This window comes from Bactrocera oleae, chromosome 3, assembly GCF_042242935.1.
Source record: "Bactrocera oleae isolate idBacOlea1 chromosome 3, idBacOlea1, whole genome shotgun sequence".
NCBI classification, from domain to species: domain Eukaryota; kingdom Metazoa; phylum Arthropoda; class Insecta; order Diptera; family Tephritidae; genus Bactrocera; species Bactrocera oleae.
Window position 1 is genome coordinate 1852641 of NC_091537.1, and position 22537 is coordinate 1875177.

General features: G+C 36.5%; 1 protein-coding gene and 1 pseudogene across 1 annotated transcript in view; one reads left to right on the forward strand and one right to left on the reverse strand.

Annotated features, from left to right (window-relative positions):
* The window catches only part of toc (toucan), a 108868-nt gene that overhangs the window by 62751 nt on the left and 23580 nt on the right, over nt 1–22537 (reverse strand). The window contains exon 3 of the mRNA XM_036369386.2: nt 2498–2601. Within this exon, the coding sequence (XP_036225279.2) occupies nt 2498–2601 (104 nt within the window). The remainder of the gene's footprint in view (nt 1–2497; nt 2602–22537) is intronic.
* LOC138856247 (uncharacterized) lies at nt 7186–7924 on the forward strand (annotated as a pseudogene).

A 22537-nucleotide genomic window follows, 5' to 3' on the forward strand; every position in this document is an offset into this window, starting at 1 on the left:
TTGTTGTTTACACATTATCCTGGCTCGATAAAGAACTACTCACAAACACACAAAAGTATTAAAATATTAAATTTTGTAATTTCCGTGAATATTTTAGACCCATACAACGCAGTATCTCTCGATAGACCACTTGTAACTCGAAATCTTTAAAGTACTATAAAGCATATTTTTACCAATATCTATTTAAATACACATTTCCACTACATAAAGTGGTCGATAAAAAAAATATATCGAAAATTAGTTTCGAATTTCGTTGAAAACTTGCGAAATGAGAAACACGATCACTGTCGGCTTCGCGTTACATTTTTGCAATTTCACTTTGAACCAAAACATAAAATATTTTTTAGCAACTCGATCGATTCGACATGATTTTGACCGATGACCGACCGATCCAAATGCGTTTGCGTTGAAGCGGCAACAAGAGTAGCAGCAACCAGCAACAACACTTCGTTTCGTTGAATACTCGCGACAGACTGGCGAGAAATCGTGTGCAGCGACAACAGCAAGTCGCAAACTTGGTGAAACACCGACGAATAGCACAGCCAAAGCGAATGATGGGAAAGAGAGGCAGAGGAATCACTTAACAGCATGTCAGCGTCAGAGTGTATCTTACAGATAACAATACAAACAACCACCTAACAGCAAACAACAAAAAACATATTTGCTTGCATGTTTATAAGTAAAACAAGATAATAAACAAAACACAATAAAACGGAGCGAAAGAAGTCGCTGACAAACACAGCTAAATGGAACCCAGTACGCGCACATCCACACACACACACACACTATGTTATTATCTTGTAGCTGTTGCTTCTTATTCAGTTGCGCCTGCAACATCGTGTAGTGGCTGTGCGCCGCGCTGAAGCCGGTTGTTGAGCTACCTGACCGGTGGTTCGTTCGGTCGCTCGGTCAGTCGATCGTTCGCTTGTTCTGCTGGTCTTGACAAATGCTTACATCACGTTTTTTCTCCTCCCCCCTTTTGTTGAGTGATTTTTGTTCTTTTTATCTTTTTTGTTGTTGTGTGGTATAAAAAACAATGCCGTTTGTAGGAGACTGTGACATTGATGTGTATAGATGTGTTTGTGCCTGCTTATGAGCAACTCACGAGCATACAAGCAGAATCAATGGCATCAAAGATAATTTTCAACTGGCAAAAGAGATTTAGCTTGACCACCAAAGAGCATGAATATTATAAGCGGCTACAGCTATTTTTGATTTTAGGCATTCATTTCGAAACTTTGCTTTGTTCTGTGCGAATTGTATGAAATATTATGTAATACTTTTACTTGACACATAATAAAATAAATAAATAAATTTCTTCTTCTTAGTTTTAAAATCATAATTAAATAATAATTCACTTGATTACTTCCGATGAATTGATCACGTGCACAGCACAAGTTTCATTTGTAGCAGCCTAGAAGTAGGCAATGAACGGCATTAAAACGTAGCAAAATGAAATGAAAGATTAATATGAACGCCGAAAAACACACTATGATTTTATTTAAACTCAATTGATAACGGTACATACACATATATACCGCTTATGTTGGGTTGCAGCGCCAATATCCCTCCAAATAATTTTAAGTAGTGTTGTTTTGCTGTTACTCGTATATAAATTCGCTTCCGTCACGATAACGTGATCCACAACAGTATTTAGTATATATACAATACATATTGAAAATAAAAATTATCCAAGCAAAAGTTTATAAAAACTTTCATAACGAAACTTTAAAAGTATTGAAAGCTTTTAAAGTTAACTTTTTCATATACATATGTATATATATGTGCAATGAAACAACAAGCAAAAACGTACAATAGCTTCGGTTGCATCAAAGCTACCCTACAACAATACCCTTCACAAATACACAGGTTCGTTTCAACAACTTGATTCCGAACGTTCAGTTTGTATGACAGCTATATGATATAGTCATTTGATCTCTATAATTTCTTCGGAGATTGCATTATTGCCTTAAATAATAATTGATGCGAAAAGCAATTATGTCAAACATAATAGTTCCCCATACAAGCACTTGATTCCGATCGTTTAGTTTGTATGGCAACTATATGCTATAGGGATCTGATCTGAACAATTTCTTTGAAGAATATATTGCTTCCTTAGACAATAATCCACGCCAAATTTCGTGAAGACATTACGTCAAATAAAAAAGTTTCCCATACAAGGACTTGATTCTGATTGTTTAGTTTGTATGGCAGCTATATGCTATAGTGGTCCGATATCGGCCATTTCGACAAATGCGCAGCGTGTTAAACTTAATATACCCTGTTCAGGATATAAAAATTAGTATATCTCGTCTGCGTCGAAAATTTCATTTATACCGAAAATTACGCTTGTACAAAGGTTAGAAACTATGTACTTGAGTGTTAGAACCAGCCTTTAGTTTTATAGAGTATGTCGAATCCTGTGTAATCGACACCTAATCGCATTCATGAACATATATATAAATGCAGTTATAGTGAAACAAAAAGGTATACTCACGCAACGGAGTTTTAGCCAAAAGCTTCGGTGAACCGCCACCAGCGCTTGCCATGCTCAGATCGCTTTGCGAGCTCTTCTGACTGTCTTTGCTGTACGATCGACCACTGCAACGATATAAAAAGAGCATAAGCAAACTTTGAGTCATCAGCAAAAAATCAGATTTTTTCATTTAATATACATGTATTTATCATTAAGTAACAGTAATTTAATTAAAAATACATTGTAAATATGTAAATGAGCTGCGAATGCGCACATCCACATCCAGCGATTCAGTCATGAGATCAAGCATTAGATCACGTTGTTACATCAACATTATCTTTAGCTAATGATATGAGTGTATATGTATATGTGTTTGAAATCTGAGTGCAGCAATCGTAGCCGTTCGTGACTAGTTATTTTATACTTCAACTGCAAAACATTAAAGCCGCGAATTTTACAATATTTACAATAAACATTAAAAAATGACACGTTCTGGCTTTTTGCTGAATGCATGCGGATGCACATAACTGTTGTAGACCATAATTGACTAAATAGTTTAATTAATGAAATTCAACTACAATATGTGTGCATAAGCTAATTCAATTTGCACCGTTATAATGCATTCGCTAATTAATTGCAATTCATTAAGTCAAGTTAATCCCAACTAAATGAAGTAATGTGGAAAATGTATGAACAATTTGTAAGCAAATATGTTTCGAGAACATTTTTTCATAAAAAATTTCCCCACAGTTATTGTGCATTTATCATAAAAAAACATCTTGGCATGAAATTCTCGATTTTCTCACAATGTAGGCGGAAAAAGTGCGGAACTAAAGAGAGGGAAAAACGTAATTTGCAAAAGCATTAGCGGATGATAATATGCGAATTAGTGAAATATCATGAAGAGTTGAAGTTAAATGTGTGTTCCAATGTACATAAATAAATCACAAAATTTTGTTCAGCTTGAAGCATATCGAAATTTATACATTGAAAGGCGATGATTTTCTCTTAACGATTCCAAGTGCGCAATTTGTATTAATGACATGTAGCAAGCACGACGAAAGTATACAGAATATTTTTCAAAAGAGTGTTGCTTTCCACGCATCCTACACGACATAATCAAGTTAGGACAAAGTCTTTCTCTGAGCACACAGTGAACAACAAAAGGCCTCCACAACTTGTGGCACAATTAAATTTATGAGCTGCATAATTGTAAAAAGGTAGCAAGGCCGCGCACATAATTAAAACGTGACGGCTTTTGTTAAAAGTTTGCATTGCGCATTTTTGCCTCGCGCCCTGCTTTGCTGCAAGTATGCAATTAATGTGGCAAAAGTCGGCATTAAAGCCACAGCAATTAAGGAAACAGTAAACATTTTGTAAAACTCGAATTCGTGGTGGCTAACGGAAAGCTATTCGGGTCTCCCACACCACCTTCGCTACTTGCCGTTAATTTCGATTTTCCTGTTAGCGGCAACGCCATGTCCATGGCATGCACAATTTGTTGCAACAACGCAAAATGACGCTTAAATGCAGCCACAAGTGTTGCTAACGGTAAGAGTGGTCAGTTAATTAATTCGCGCAATTACAACATCGCCAGAACACAGTTAAGGTTGGAACAAATTGAGCGGGTTAAAATGAACGCAAACAGTTGAGAATTGAAAAGTTTGCGCCGCTTTTAAACAGCGTTAACGCGCCGTTGGGAAGACGCACTCAATCCCGCTTATCTACCGCTCTGTTGACAATCCTTTCATAGAAGCAACGCATTTTTTGGCCTTTGATTTAAAATTTTCAGATTCTTATACTCGGTTGATTTGGGTCAGTAATTAATTGCAAATCTAGTATTTATGCAAGCGTCTACGACTTCGCATTTAAACAGCTCGCAAACGTTTACTTCGGTTTGCATGTGTGTTCATTGTGAACTCGTAAACACCTGCAAATTAAAGTGTAAACTGAGGTATGCCGGCGTACAAACATTTATATTAGTACTAACACATATTTAGTTACACAATTCTTTGAAGAGCATGCATTGCAAGAGCGGCTTACACACATATGCACATTTTGAGGCATGCAACACGGGGGTAAACAAGTTTAATTTGCATAAGTAATGAAATGCAAATTTGACTCGATGAGTGTTGGGTGTGAGTAGAAAGTCTGCAGTCTGCTAAGTTTGAATTTCTTCTTCTCTTACAGGAATTCAAGTGTCAACTTGCTTTTAAACTACAGTTTGCTCATTATTGCATAAAGGAGTTGAAGTTAGAGAGAGAGAGAGAGAAAGAGAGAGAGAAAAAGGGATTTATGCTGCTCTGAAGCGTATCCTGCATAATCACTGAACTTTATAATGAGATAGTGGCAGAGAAAACTTTTAAGATCGGAAAGCAAGCCCAAAAAACGAGTTTTAAATTCGATTATGATGTTCTGAAGCTTAGTACTCTAACTGCAATCTGAAATGTAAGCGCGTAGAAAATACTAGCTTATAATAAAACAAACTAGGTTTTCTAAAAAATACCAAAAACATTTTTGCTATAAATTTGCTTTCATATCACACAGAACTCAGTACACCAATTTTTTCTAAAAAGTGTATATTTCTCATAAAAATTTTAAAATGATTAATACTATCATTACAACTCTACACTTATACTTAAACAGCAACATGTACGAGTACCTCACAACTCGGACAGTGCTGTCAAGTAGGTGGCGAGGCTCTAAACGCCATATTATTAATTAAGGGGAGACGAAGGAAATCAACATTACATTGATATGGAATAGTTTGCCAATTAAAGCTTTGGTCAAGTAGATTGAGGTTAGCCAACGTTTGCGAGCGAACTTGCTCCAGCCGCCGAGGGGCAACAAGGATTTCTAACTATAATCCCAAACAGTAGCTCCCGCATGTGAGCCTGCATTTAAGTAAACAATTAGTACATACGTGTGCGTGCATACACACATACGTACTTATATGCGCATGATGAAATGTTCGTTTGTATAATCGAAAGTGACAACTTCAAGTGAAAAGTGAAACCAACATGCGACATTGAAATGTTGCCAGACGTGCTGCCAAGATTGTGATTATGAATTTTGAAATGTTGCTGACTTAATGCGTCACTTTTTCATTTACATTAAGCGCGTAAGGTGGCCAATGTGTGCACTTGCGTTTGAACAAACGTGAGTGTGTGTTTATGTTTGAAGCAAATTTGAAAATGTTTACCTGTGATCAAAAGTAATCTCTTGCATTTAAGTTGTAGACACTCGCATATGAGTTATTTTATAAGCCAAAAAATATTATACAACACTCAAGGATTTCATTTAAAAGTGAGACTCTTTAAAAGACAAATATTTTCAAAATTTATTACTGATAAATGCCACATAATTTAGCATTAAAAAAGGAAATTTGTGAAATAGCAAACAAATGACTATCGGCTTAAGCTTTTGGCAATGACAATGACTTCTGATTGTACGACAATTTTATACTTGCGCTCGATGGCCCCTGGAGCCTGTTGTCAATGTGAGACATTTGCGACATAACAATTGTTCGCTTTATTGCTGCCAAAGGCAAAATAATTGGCAGTGCAATTGCAGTTTTATTTGCGTTATTTTTTTTTCATTGCATCCTTTTGTGGCACGAGTGTGTTTGCTTATACTATACATACTAGTGCATACTTAAGTGTGGTTGTGGCTGTGTGTGCAGAATATATTTTATTTATATTGCTGCTGGTGATATTTTTTTTAATCATTTCTGTTATTTTTGTTCGCTCTGTTCGTTGATCTTTGCTGGCAACGGTTGCCGCAATGCTTTCCAATGTCATAACAATTTTTAATTGCTGGCATCTCTGGTAATTTGACACAAACGTTTATTTCTACAATGTTTATGCTTTCTGACGGTCAAAACTGGATATAAATTATGACGACATTTGAAGGGAGATAAATACAATCTCGAAAGGCGTTGGATCTGAGCGAAAATTGCAATTTTATTGGTCGGAAAATGTTAAATGTGCATATCGCACAATTCAAATTTACATGTTATATGAAAAATTCACATTTCTTTAATATTTAAAAAGAGATTTATATAATCCAAACGGAGCATAAAGCGCTCAAACTGTATATAAGACATATGTAAATTAAGAGGCAAGCAAAAATATAATAATATTAATACAACCAATTTCTTAAAATCTTGCATCGTTTGTTATGCTACTATTTATCGTAAAAATAGTAATATAAATTGAATATTAATATTGCAATGGTTAAAGCTAAATCTGTCCTTATATTATATAACGTGGAACAATAAGAGAAATGATATGGCAATCATCAAGGTCTCATGAATGAATGAAAATACTTATTTCATATATGTTATAAGATATATACAATGCATAAATTGCTTACATAAATTCATGCCATCGAATACTTCTGTCAATGTAATCGAGTATTTTTTATTGATGGGCATGAAAGATGTCAACCCGCAGATTCGTTGATCTTTACAAACCTGGGCTTATATATTTAAATATTGTTATGAAATAATATTTTCAACAATACATAACTAGATTCTGCTTTCTGCAGTTAAAACTCAGTTAAGCGATTATCTGTTTCCAAATAGTATTTCCGTCACACTATTTAGACACAAAAATTGTACAACAATTAAGTATAGGTAAACAATTTTTTTTAATTTTTTATAAAATTTTAATTCAATTGTTTAGTTCTACTTAAAACTTGCTAGCATAATGACGGAAATTGTTGCAGTTTGTTTGCTGAAACTCCTAACTGTTTTACTACTCATATCGGTGACCGAACGAAACTTTCGTATTGTGAAATCACACAGCATTATAAATATCTATTTTTTAGTACTGCAGTGGTCTGCTTGTTGTTAAAACTATAAATGTCGAGTGCTTTGGCGCAAACTCCTATATTCAAAATATTAGCTGTAAATTGAAACCGGTGAATCGTGATAAATCGCTGCTTTATATGGACGCTGATTTAGTTGACCCGCTTAATCTAAACTCAAGAACAACACTCTCTCTCTCTTTACAAAACTTTTTGCGATCTCCACCGTAATTACAGATTCACTTGCAATTATTCAAAAAGAACGATGCTAATATTTTCCAGCCATTTATGATGAACATCCGAGCTAATGTAAGCGATGTTATGGATCACAAAATTAGCTCGCATTACATATCAATCATAAAGAGAATTTTAAGAAATAACACAAATGTAATGCACGCTTGTCCCTATTCGGTAAGTATAATTTGTATATTAGCAGATATTCGATATGTAAGCACTGTGTTTTCTTAGGGTCACTTAATGGTGAGTGGCTTGTATTTTGATCCCAAATTTTTTCCAGTCAACCCACCCTTAGGAATATATAAAGCGGTCGCAATTTTCAATAAGGATGTCGGGGATGACTGGGTTGGTAAGGTTATCTTCCAAGCAGAACTGCGTGAAGTGCAGAATAAGAAAAATTAAACCAGACTTGTGAAGAGTAACCAGTTTTTGGTAAAATGACATAGCTTCTAAATATACATATATCGATATACATAAACTAATGTAGGCAATTGATTGTTACAGTTGATGTTTCGTGTTTTAACAATTTGTGTGTTTAATAAAGAATTATTGCTCTACACATTGCAAAGTCAGTGGAACTAAATTTGTTGTACACTATTCAGAATAGATGAAATACTAAAAAATCTTTCATCAGTGAGTTAAATTGTTTCTGCAGATAATTTGCAATATTTACAGTACCAGACGATTTCGACATACACGCTCATAACTTCACTTTAATTAGTGTACCATACATTGACAGTTCGAGGTAAAGCTGTTTAATTTTCCATATTCAAGAAATTAATTGCTTTGCCCTCTCAGCACAGCATTTACATACCGATATATATGTATCTATGTAGAGGTATGCATTGTAGAGTTATAGCGGGAGGCCAGTCTTGGTCAATATTACACTCACATTCAGTTTAATTGCAATCGGAAACGCCACAACCGTCAACTTTGAGCGACAACAGCAACAAAATATGCACACAATTTCTGCATGAGGCCTGCTCTTTCTACAATTAATAACTAACTACGATTTGTATACATGAGGAGAGTGGCAATCGAACAGTCACATTGCATAAAGCAAAGAGGGTGGGTGTAACAGTGGTTGTACTACTTTAACGAAGTAGCACCACATTCCCTTGCATTAAATCCGGCAGAGAGTAGAGCTCTAATATAACGAGTTGCGATGTGGCGCATCGAACACGACCATTATGGTGATTTGGCTGCTTTATTTATATATGTATAGTGCACTTAGAAGTCTTCAGTTTGCACGGTTCTTCTTCGAATCTCGTCAGTTTGTAATTAATTTAACTTTCTTTGAAATCACCTATATAATAGCGCCTTCATTTAAGTTATTTTCACTTCCAACTGCCGGCGCTGGGTAAACCACTTCGGTTGCACGTTCTATTAACCCAGTGAAAAACAAACAATATGTGGTGGTGCTGCTGAGAACATCTGTCGGCGCTTATTAAAATATGCGCACTTTTAATAACATAGAATTTGCAAAACAAATACGCACACACATGCATTAACATACATATATGAGTTTCTGATTTTTTTTTTCTTTTTTTTTTTTTGTTTGCCAGTCTCCATGGCATGCCTGAAGTAAAGTAAAAAACAGATAAATAAAATAAGATAAAAACCAAAATTTTCATAATTATTTTGAATGCTTTAGACCTCTGCTTGTATAGAGCAATATCTACACAAGTGCTCAGTAAATTCATTCTCGAATTAATTAGTTTGCAAAAATTTTTGTTCTAATTCGAATATGTCAACAACAGAGTTCTGCGCACAAATGGAGGCCCCTTTTAATAAATTTAGGTTGTGAAAAATTGATGCTTGGCCACAAGCAATGTTTGTTTGTATGTGTATGTAAAATGCCCCTAATAAGGTTCAAAATGTATAAGCGTTATCTTCGACTACCATGGTACTCTTTCCCAAAAGCAGTCGAGTCCAAATAGAAATCATAGGACAGTACCAACTTCTGAACCCGTTTCTTTAATGAAGGAGGAACGATTTGTTTGATCGGAAAATTTATTTTTTAAGTATCGCCCTAATGACATACGCGTACAAGCACTTGTATGGAAAAACAAAAAAATATGTTCTCTCCACAATCAACGTGTTTGCCAGTCAATTTTATCATCAACTGTTGCGTTGCGTAAGTTACTGTCATTTCGCCATATTTAATGCATTTCACCAACCAACACCAATGAGCCACCGGCGATTTGCGCTGCCACAGATTTTGCCCATTTAAATGAGTTAGTGACACTTGAATTGGCACTGTGGACTGATGTTGCAGGTAAGTAAAGTTTTTTGTGGTTGCAACTCGTGTGGCAACTGTAACAGTCTGCTGGTTTTGTGCCCACCTGGACACATTAGCCCCATCAGTGGCACTCATTCGAAGCTCCCACTTTTACGGTAATTATGACATTTTTTGCTGTTACCACCGTGTGTATGCTTGTGAAATATCAACACATGTGAATATGTGTGTATGTGCCGCACGACCTCTCCACCTGCACTTGCGACGCACAAACGTTTTACTGTCGACGTAATTGCAACATTATAAATAGTCATTTGTTGCTGCCACATACACGGCTCATACAACATGTTGCTGCCAATGTTTTTCACTGCATTTCACGCATGAGTTATTAATGAGCCGCAACAGCAGCACACAGCAACACACGGAACAATAAAAACAACAACTATGGAAACTAACGAACAGTAACCAGCGCACTTGTAACATTGCCTCAGCACCTTCGCGTTGTGCAGATTCTGTGCTTTTATGCATGTTTTTGCAAAGCCCGCCTTGTAAACGCACCAAAGCACTGAATACAAAACACATGTAGACTTCTAAGTGAGACACTTGCTGTCATTGCTCGGTTCCAGCCGCTGATGGGGGGTCGATATGTAAGCCTACCGCCGCCACTACCGGCACCGACAGTCACTTCGGCCGTATGAAGTCCCCTTTGGGAAATTAGCGTCTAAATACACTAGCTGCTAATGTGGCTTCGAATAGCGGGTTACGACTTTGCCGCACACATTCTTCGCTCACATATAAGGTGATACAACAACAAATATAGCGTTACAGAAATTGCAAACCCGTAACTCTTCGGTACAAATGTACATGCACTAGTGTCATTTACCGTTGTAATTTTACGTTCTGTTTTGGTGACTACGATCAGGCCGATCGGTAGCGGTTCTTTACCCAGTTTTTTTAGTTTTTCGACGCATAAATAGGTGTACTAGTGAATGCTCTGGCAGCATCAAGCAATAGAAATTTCTATGAAGGCGGTAGCTTACGTATTGATTTCGTCGACCGGAATGTTAAGAGCTCTACCTATAAACACCTATACTTGTAGAAGTAAACATCTAATATAAATACTTACATAGCTGGAGCTTAGGAACTTTTTCTATCTGCTAACAAATTTGTAACAAGAAAATATTCTCATTTCTCATTAAAAACCATCACCGACTCGGTGAAAGCCTAAAACGAATTTCAATATTGAACTCAAGGCAGCGTTCAGCCGGGCGACGAGTAACGTCGCGTAACTTTTTACGCAAATTTGCTAATGCTTAAATTATACGCTTAAAGTCTTCGTTAGCGAAATTCAGTTCTTCAACTTGAGCGTCATTAGACATTATTTACTTTTGTGGTCCATTAATTCTTTTCAATTCAATTACCACTCACACTGCTGCTTTAGGCACAAATTGGTGGGGTGCTATTACCAAAATGTTGGAAAAATATTAAAAATGCAAACATAGACAATCTCATAATTACGTATAATTGCCTGCGCAGTCTCATTACTAACTTTTGCCTACATTTGCGTCACTCAAAATCAATAAAGCAACTTTTGCTTAATTTTTGCACATCGCTTTACCGCTCCGCTCCGAAGCTACGCCGTTCCAGTCCAATGCTCGATGTCCGTATCAACAATGTGGGTACTCAGCCAGAAACGAGTGTTGCGGTGTCAGACGCACCAACAACTACTTGTATGCTATGCCATTAATGATTCCGATTCTGATTGCGAATTCATGTTCTATACGCGAGCGTGTCTATGATGAGTGCTCGAGCAATTTTCACTACCTCCCTCATTACGGTTATGAAGCAGTTGTTTTTGCACAAGCACGCTTTACTTGAAATGGATTGTAGTTGTTCACGCCATGGCCATGAGTTTTCTGGTGCGCGCTAAAATACATTTTGATTTGCTTCCGTTTCGAACAGTGCTTCATTTCGCAGTGAGGCAGCAATACGGCATTTGTTGCGGCGTCTGCAACAAGACGCAAGTAGCTTTAGACGCTTTGATAATAGCATGGCGATTATGTCGATGGAGTATTTACAACAGCATTATGTGAAAATAACGAAATTTAATTTGGCTCTTTTACAACACTGGCGCAATGTAAAATGTAGCGTCAGATGGCAAGAGCGCAGCAACAACCGGCATATGTACGTGAACATATCACTGAAAAGCTCTTCTAACTCTCGTTCTACCTTGTACGTATAGGCTATATATAGATTTATTCATTTATGTTGCGGCTAAAATCGCCAACAAGTGTTTGCAGTTTTTCTTTTCGTTTTCACAGCACTTAACTCTGGTTTGCTGCCAACATTTGCTGCTTCGTCTGCTGCAGCCGGCTGAGTGTTGCTGCAAACACAAAAGCTGCGTCATACTTTTGCGCGCGGTTGCCCCCGCTCCGCCACTACACACATCCATTTGCAACTGCTGGTTGCTGGCTACTGGCTGCTGCAGCATCGACTAATTTTAGAATTTGAACTAATTTTTCACGAAAGGAAGTTGCTGTGCTGTTTCACACGCCGATTTCACAGTTGCGAAGGCAAAAACAACAAATAAATAAAACAACAACATATGTACATACACACAAATTTACTGGTAAACGTAAAGGTATACATATGTGTGTAGTTATGTGTTTGTGTAGTTGTAAGAATCATACGGGACACAATGACGTGCAGTATTTTTAGCTCTTAAATCGCTTCAATCTTTCGATTTGGACTACTGGTGGCGGCAGTGCACTTCAGACGCCGTAAGGTGACCAGATGCAGACAATTTTAGCAAAAAATTAAACACGTTGAATTAACTTAATACTTTTTACCAGTAACCAGTACCTGAACTACCGAGAGTTTCATGAGTACTTTGTTCGTGTCAGATGTGCCCTCCGGGGTTTAGAAATTTTTGCCGAAGTTCCTTAGATAACCGCAAAAAATTATTTCCGAAATTCGATTTAAAATATCAAATGCTATTTGTCAACGTAGCTTTAGCGTATTTTTAGCATTATATATTAGAAAGTTTATTTATGATTAATAGCGAAGGCAGCCTTAGCTAGCTTATCTAACCAAAATATTTATGGTTGACGTGATCTTGTAAGGCGTTAAATATTAATACTAAATTATATTAAACCTAATGTTACTGCATTCAAATTTTATGAAATAAATGTATAATTTCTTTAAAAAATATTTTTTTTTTTTGGTACCGCAATTTAAGTTGTTGTAAAGCTCTAATTGCTTTTCTCTCAAACAACGCGGTTCAACACTGTTTTGACACATTCAACAACAAATGCATTGCACTTATCAACTTTAACAGTTTAAGCCGACTTTTGACAAATGCGACAAAGAAAATTTCACTCACATTTGTGGCACCGCCGCCATAGAGATGAACTTTGCTGCTTACGCACACACATACATGTACACAACAACAAATTGTTTGTGTATGGCACGAACTCTGAACTTCACCTGGTTGTTCGTTAAGTACACAAAATAGCGCAACTTAAATGACAGCAACAACAGCACAACAGCAACAAATGCAACGAAAACTTTTAATTTACCACACACATATAAAAATAGCCAATAAATAAATGGAATCGCTGAGACAAAACACAACACAGAAATTAAGCTGGAAAATGAGATAAGCAGTGATTTGTTGCTCTTTTGCCTGTTGCAGCAATTAAAAGTTTCTAACAATAATAACCTATCGCAACGACAAAAAGAAAAACAAATTTAAGCACGAATTTCACAGATGAAAAACACTCTTTCGAAACGCACAGTTCACGTAACACGCTGCAGCAGCTCCACACACAAAACACAGCGGCGACACATTGCGGCATTGCCTGTGGCAAAGGCAACAATCATTCGCATGCGGAGCGACCAGCCGTCGAACAATTGCTGAGAGTGCGAGTCCGCCGCCGAGCTGGGCGCACGATTACGAAATTTCACACACAGCAATAAAGTTGAGAAAATCCCAGCAAATTAAGAATGAAAAGGGACCAAATGCAAATAAATTCGGTTGGATAAGTTTCGGTTGTGAAAAGTGCGGAAAAGCGCAGAAGTGGGCGGTGCGCGGAGCAGCTGACAAGCCGGCGAGTGCACAATTTGTGTGGAATAAGAGCGCGTGAATTGCATAAACTGCACGTGACGCATACCCGGGCCGGCTGTTGGAGTAGCAGCGTGCCTACTAAACGTAGCAACAACATTGCTCTCGGCGGCAATGATGGATGCGTTGACAAAAAGTATAATTTATTGTCATTATTGGACTGATGAAACCGACTGCAATGCAAGCATACAAACACCTACCAAACATATAACTTTATGCTTTACGCTCATTCATACCCTGCAAGAAAATTCAATGGTCCACATTATGTTTGTTTTTTAATGACTTAATTAAACTTTTCAGATCTCTAAGAGCTTACCGAAGGGTAACCAAAACTGGGTCAAGCCAATATTGTTCTATGGTGTGTTCGTCTAGAGGAGGGCGCTCGAAATAGTACTGGCTATTAAGCTTGAGCGGGTCCAAAGAGCGACGCTCATCGGAAGCATCGGTGCACTACGGATCACACTAACCATAGCTCTTAATGCTATTTAAAACATAAAACCTGTGAACATTGCCGGCAGGATCAGACTTGCATCTCAGCCAGGGCTCTAAATACTATATATATATATTTTCAACTCTAGTTGTTTCAGCAGTTTTTCTACAGGGTATGCTATTAACGCATTTTCAACAAACATACGTATGTATATAACAAGTGTATATCAGTTTGATAGCTTAGTTAAGTAGCTGTTAGAAACTGTGAGAAAAATAAATTGATTTTTCACAATCTTCAAGACGATAAAAATGTGAACATTTTGTAACGCAACAACACAGTGGACACGAAGAAACGAGTTGTTACAGCATGGCATTAATTGTAGAAATGACAACTTGACGATGGGAGTCTGGGAAAATCGAACCGTACGTGTTATATGGCTACAAAATTAAAGTAAAGTCTTCGTTAAAGCTGAAGTTAATACCAAATTGATTGGCTGTGCTACTTACGCTAACAGTAACAGTAAAAGTGCAGTGTCTACGAAAGATTTGCCACTGCAGTGGATACTTCGTATGACAAAAGTAAAGACAGTTTTCAAATAAATGTCTCCATTTTATCCTCCGAAACACATATCGCGCGCACACCACTACACTTACTCGAAAGGACCGCTTATTACTAAGCGGCGCCCGTTGATCTCAGCAGGCATGTCAATATGCTCATGTGTTATCATAGAGGAGCCCTAAAATGAAGAAATAGTTTCTGCTGCTGTAATACAAGTATATATGCAAATATTGCTTGTACAGATTTATATCTAAGGGGCAGGTGTATTGAATATTTATGATCGATAAATTTTGTGACACATTTTATTTTATTTTAGATAACAAAACAGGGCATTGCAACATTAAAAGTCGTGTCTCGCAATTTATTCGTGAAAATATTATTAATTGAAAAGATGAAGCTTTATGATGAAGATAAAACGGTTTAAATGGTACCTTTCGTGTTTGCGTCAGAAATTTACAAAAGGCAAAAGTAATGAAACTTTGAGGAAAAGCTCAGATACTCAAGATTAAAAACAACAAGTTAACTTCTTGCAAGTGCCGTCCGCAATGAGTTGACCGGAAAGCTTAAGCGCTTGTAATTAAAGTTTTGCGCAAACGATTCACTATTGCAAACAACAGCGTCCGGTGGAAGATCGTTGGTAAGAAAATGTAAATTGCGCGCAAACTTTGCTGTGGCAAAAGCAATTCATTATGAGTGACTCCGCAACAGCACCGACCCAATTATGCGCAATTCACGGTGCAAAGTCTGCGGTAAGCAAAAAGTTTAAACACTTTTGAATGACAACTGAGAATTTGGCGTTTGATTTTCGCTTTGGAAATACTTATCTATATTTTTTTTTTTTGTAATTATAGTACCGGTTCAAATTAACGTTGCTACATAAATAATTTCAACTCAACTCTGTTAGTTGTAATTAATAAAGGTCCATTCATAACCAAGTAACTCAAGTGTGTGGCCGACCGTCATTAAGTGTGTAATGAGTTCCAAAGCAATAAAATTTATACAAAAGATATCCAATATCCCTCCAGCTCATGGCATTACAAACAATCTTCCGATTAGATGCGCTCACTTTGATGTCATCACACAAATTTCGAATTCATTTATCGATCGTTTCAAATTCTTTAACTAATAAAATTGGCATTGTTATTGCTGTAACACATTTGTAGAATTCAAATTAATAGTTCTATCACATATACATATATGTCATCAATTTATCGGCATTTCTTTGTAACTACGCTTAGTAATTAGGGAGTGTTTGTCAATTAGCTGATGGAATTGATGGAATAGCAATTGTGACATTTGCAATTGCTGGCTTGGTCGGATTATATACTATTATGCCAGTAAGTGCTTAGTGCAATAGATAATTTACGAAACAATTAATATAAATGACAATAAAATCGGCTAATGCGATGAAAATAATTAAATTAGCAGGAATATTTCACAAATCTAGCGAAAAAATCGTGTAATTTGTGTGCTTTTGAGTTGGAAATTTAAGCTTATCCGTTAAAACAAACATTTGATGTGCGCATATCTTTCTGAATATATATTTAAGTAAGTGAGGCGCACAGTTTTCGCCTTCGACTGCAGTTTTTGTTGTCTGTGCGCCAACCGCAAAAAATGAAAAATTTTGCTGAAAATCAAAATTCAGCGCGAAACAAGCACGACTTCAAAATGATATATGTATATACCCGGGTGTGTATGTATGTATGTATGCGTGCGTGCGACCGCTTGCCGCGTTGCATACATCACTCTGCTTCTGGGCGCATGTAACTGTCTGACTTCCCACTTAACAGATGATGTATGTGCATATGTATGCTTATGTGTTTGCCAGCGTGTGTATGTGTATCCTCAGGTAATTTGGTGTCAAATATGCGTGAGGCAATTGTACGATCTGTGCGCGAATCGCTTTCATTTTGGACCGAATACACGTCTACAAGTTAACAGAGCATAACCGTAGCTCTCAGCGCACACTAGAAACTTTTCGCGAAATAAAAATGCTTACCCAAAAGCAGAAAAACAAAGTACAATAGTATGTAGCAACAAGTATTTTTATTGAATAAAGTAAAGGGTTGCCGCGACATGTGTGTATCTACGCCTTGTGCGCCCCTACACATGCATAAGTATTGTAAGATATGACAATGTGAATTCAATATTTAAGCGATATCATCAGCAAGCCGAAGCACATTAGTCAGAGTCATCAAAAAGTGCGAGTAAATAATAATTCGTTTGTGAGGACAACGATAACAAAAAGGGGCGTCAAAATTGTACGTCAACAGCAATTATGGAAGTGCTTCGAAAAAACTGATCAATAAAACTGATCTCATAAAACTATTGCATAAAAAAGTCTTTAGACCAATTGGATCATTGCTACCTGCTACTTTGCTTTTCGTGTACTTCTCAAGCTCTCCGAGTATAGCAGAAATCCTGCTTCGTGCAAGCTGACCAGCCATCTTAAAAACTGCGCTGCGTTTCTCGGAACGTGCTCAGACATATAAAAGTAACTATGTCTATATTGACATAAACTAAAGGTATTGTATTTAGTATTTCAAGTAAATATCCGTTACTTAGTCACAAGCACACTTTGTCACGCTTGTTGCTTCGTAAATGTCTATTGATCCACCCCTATCTACAACAAAAATTGCACTAATTTGCATAAGTGAATATTCATACATAAACCCATACCTACATTTGTTCCTAATCATTTAAAATTTATCGCAAGACGATTATTTCATGCAAATAAACACACACTCGACAAACGACTTCAAGCCATTGGAACTGCCGATTAGTTACCAGCAAGAAAACACAGCCATGTTCATACCGTGCGATGTTTAATTTTTTTCTTAGCACGACTTTTGACGCAAGAGCTAGTGTATGCTCGTAAAGCAATCGCCGACTAAGCAAATCTACGCAATAGTTTAGCGGGTAAACAAATTTCTTTTTGTAGAAAAAATAGTCGAGCATTTTCAGACTGCCCCCTTCTGGTGGTCTAGCGCGCAATACATGAAGCGAGAGCTAAACGATGTTAGGCAAAGCGCTTACCGATATTTCAACACCGAACGCAATTCACGCTAAATCTTTGCGGCCAACTCGTGTATGTGAAAAGCAAATTAGCGCGAAGTCAAGCCTCAGAAATAACACTCATGCCCATTGCTTAGACAAAACAAGTTCTTCTTCTTTTCGAGACATTTGAGAGATTTAAATTAGTGAGCAAAAGAAATACACGTCTCCAGTTGTTAATGCTTTCCTCTGATTTTTGTGACATATTATTAAATAATTTCAACATGTGAAGGTATTGTATGTGTGTTTGTATTAGTATCGAAATAGGTATATAAATATGGTATTATATAATACGTATATATGTATAAGCACCAATTTACGCATTGACACCTCTTCTTGACAATGAACTTCAGCGCTACAATTTTCATTGTCAATAACACCAGACCGCTTAATTTGTAAGTGTGTGTAGACGAGTGTGGATTTGAGCGCAAAACCTACGCTTTGGTGGTATAATTGCATGTCGTACTCGTATATTAATTGGTGACACGCCGTTTTCTTTGAAAATATTTTGTCTTTTCACAAAAAACACGTACTTACTAAAAGCGTCTTTTTTTCTTTCGAAGCGCTGTTATTAAATCTCTTGAATTTATGATTATTATCGTTTAAGCTTACAGCCCACACAATTTGGTTTTTTGCTTATTTTTTGAATATTTTGGGAATTTTTTTTTCTGCTGAACCTAATTCTTTGAAGTGGCTATTAGCTTTCAACCATTCATTATACCAGCCTCCAGCTACTTGTTTCTTGTTTGTGTATATTTTGTAGCGTAATTAAGTATTTATATACATACATATGTATGTATGTATGTATAGTAAGCGTTAAGCACCTATTGAGAAGTATTTATCATGCGTAATTGATACTTTTGGCAAATTATATGCGGCTTTTGTGAACTCTAGCACATTGGACTGAAAAGCTTTGAGGTCGCAATTCGACTTGGTGCGAAAGTGCAAATATGTAAATAATAAACGCAATTACTTAGAATACTTAAAATGTTTTGCATGGTAATTTATTTCATTATCAACGACTAAAAGCGTGATTAATTAAGGTGTATGGTAAATTTTTTTTCTAAAGGGTGAACTAACAAAATAAAGGGAAAATATAGAGGTATATATATCGTCATTTAAAAATTGTTTAGTTGAAATGAAAATTTAATCATGATATAAATAATAAGTAAATTAATTGATAAAATCTCACAATTGAAAAAAGTAGTCATAGAAGTAAATAAATATCTATGTTTAATTACGAAACCAGAATTGAGGTATTTTCGAAAAAATAAATTTTGTAAGGTAATTTAAAATTTTTTTTGAATTGAGAATTTCGTTAAAATTATAATATGTAATTTCAGTCAATTATAATAAAAAATTACTGTAAATATACACAATTATATTAACAATAATTGAAAATAATGTAACTTAATTACTTCTCCTTTAGCAATATGTATAAAGGTAGTACTTATAATAACTATTTATTTTCGACTTTAAGCGAAAATCATACACAAATAATTGTAAAAAATAAATTACTGCGCTCTTTGCTTCCTAAAACGTTTGTAAAATACCGCATGATTTCGGGTAAAAATTTCTATGAAAAATCTAGACAATAACAATAATTCAAGCTCTAACTGGGAAATTAGAGTAAGTAAATGGAAATAACACGCAATTAACCACCTGTTTAGCGTTTTCGAGGCGCAAAAGGAAATGTTTACCAAATTTAAATGCAAAGTCAATCGCTCTGAATGTACTCGCCCAGTCTGTCCGCAAATGTCTATGCAAACCGCTTGGCAGGCGCGCACACATTTTGCAAAAAGCGCACACAACAACACAAAATCAAAGCGAAAATAGCAAACCGACAAAAACGATAAGCATCGAAAGGCCGTGCCGGCGCGTAGGAAACAAACGCTTTGATATTCAGTTTCAACAAAAAAGGCTAATACGAAAGCATTCCATGAAGCAGAAACATACACATACATTGATAATTGAGTGCTATCTATTTACCGTAAACATTGGAAATTATGCCAACTTTTTACGCACCGCCGCCATTGACACCGCAAAGTCCACAGCAAGTAAATAAGCGCGCAAGTAACAAAGCAAATTTACCATATCCGCGTTAAATATTTTTCACTCAATATGAGAATTACATAGGCGCAGAAACAGGTGGCAATTATTGTATGACCATGACGCTGTAAGGCGGCAATTTGTTGCAGAGGTGCGAACAGCGGCCAGAATGTGCTACACACGCCACTTGACTGATAAACGCCTTAAATTAACCTTAATTTCCGACGTTCAGCTCTCACAATATTCACTTCGCATGCAAAGATGGCAACCGCGTGAACATACTGCCTTAGTGGGCCAAATTTATTTGCTATTTTGAGGTTATATGTGTACTTTGAGGTTATATGTGTGGACGCATGCAAAATGGCATAAATTGCTTATGGATAAATGGTAGCAGTAGGCCCAACACCCGCGGTTTCGTTAGCATGCTCAGTGCGTATTCGTACCGACGCGCCAACGAGGCTGAGAGAAGGTGTTGGCCAATATGTGGGAATTCTCATATTGCCAGCCGCTAATGGGCAGACGTACATACACATACATACATACTATTGCCACTGTGATTTTCAGGCAAAATGTAACAACGCTTGTTTACGCATATGTACAAGTCCATTCGTTTTTATTGATGCTCGTATTATGCCATTAATCAGCACTACAATTAAAACCCATGAATACATAATTTAACATAAATACTCCCAGGGCGCGATATAATTGTTTGTGCTTTTGCGATTTTACTGGGGTTATAACATTACCGTTAAAAGGGTTATAATTAGATGACCATACTTTTCCTGAAAAAATCCGCGACGGTGTTTGTTAGTCATCGATATTTTCCTTATTATTATATAATTCACTAAAAATCGCGACATATAATAGGACAACACAATTTTATTCAATTCATAATTTTTTTTTTAGTTTCTAAGCCCGGAACGCTTAACCGGGATAATTAATCAGCTAGGTTTATAATACATCCGCCCACTAATCCTTAGTACAACTTGTGGTTTCCATATTGCCTTGATCCAAAATTAGTAAAATCGATCTAGACCTCTTCGCCCTATTATATATCCATTTCGCTATATCCAATAGTAGAAAAAAAAGTTCAGTAGTTAAGAAATTAAAGTGAGAATTAAGGAATAATTTGCAGATTTGTTTCATGTGCCTAGCCTATAACATTTTGTGGATTAAATTGCACTCACTATCCTCTCCACCACCTTTGAGCACAATAATTCAAAAACAACGATTTTTTAATAACTAAAAGGGGTGAAAAGGGGTGAAAAAGGTTAAACAGAAACATATATAAATAAATATCATTGAGATCACTATCTCCTGTACGAGTGCAACAACAAAACATACCAAATCACAAAAAAAATCACCACAAAACAAACGCGGCTAATGTCAAAGATCACAAATCAGCGAGGCAATAAGCAAAGTCAGATGCAGTCGTAAAGTGCCGCAATAAAACTCAGCTTCCACCACTAATAACAAGTTAGTAATCATAAATGCAAAGCGGGATATTAAAATGACAGAAGAGAGTGGAGAGGTTCGCCAAAGTGCATGTAAGTAATTGAATGGTATTGGTAATGGTATTGCAAAGTGGTGAGCGGGAAGTGGAAATGCCTCCCCACAAGGTTCACATGATTAATTTTTTACATGCAAAGTTTTGAGAAATTAGTCGCCACAATTGACAAGCGCGTTCATTGAGCAATAACAACAACAACAGCAGTAACATTAAGTAATGAACTAAAAAGAGACAACTGTAAATCAAAAAGTGAAATGAAAAACTCTAACTTGTAACAACACAAAAAACAACCGTTGTGCGCTGGCAATGCACCGGCACAGACACACTACAAGTATAAATCAAACAAAATGTCAATGCTTGCAAAAATTACCGCAAACAGCAAAAGCACGCTTTTATTTTTATTACTGTACAAATCGCTTTGCTTTTTAATATTTTTTGATTGCTTGCGCGCCAAGGTGCGGTGTGTGGGTGCGTGTAAGCAGCGGCGGTGGCACGTCAGCATCGCGTACAGACAGGTGTGCTTGTGCGTTTTCATATTTATATACATAATTCCACACACTACCGTAGCACGCCCCCCCAGCATACCGCACCGCAGCTAGCTCTTGCGTGAGTGTGAGAAAAACGCCCAAACACGTTGTTGGATTAGCTGCTTGTTCGATTGCGGCTTTTGTTGTTGCTGCTTTGAGTAAATGTATGTGCAAATGTGTATATTTATGTATAGTATACATGCCACTTGTCGACACCACAGTAATTTTCCCAAACAAATTCAATGAAAACAAATTTAATTTGCTCGTTAAACTAAGCGAACGCCCTTCAATCACTCAAATGTGTGTGTAGATATGTATGTCTGTACGTTAAGTTAAAAACCGCGTGTAAATAAAAAATTCTAGACTAATGGAATGTCTCGTTCACATATTACATATAACATATACAATACATACATATGTATAGACGAATGAAACTTATTGATTGATTATTCTCCAGGTGCCCAGCATATAAATTTTGAAAAAAATACGGTCGAGGTCCTCCTAAAATTTCAGAATTCTTTAATA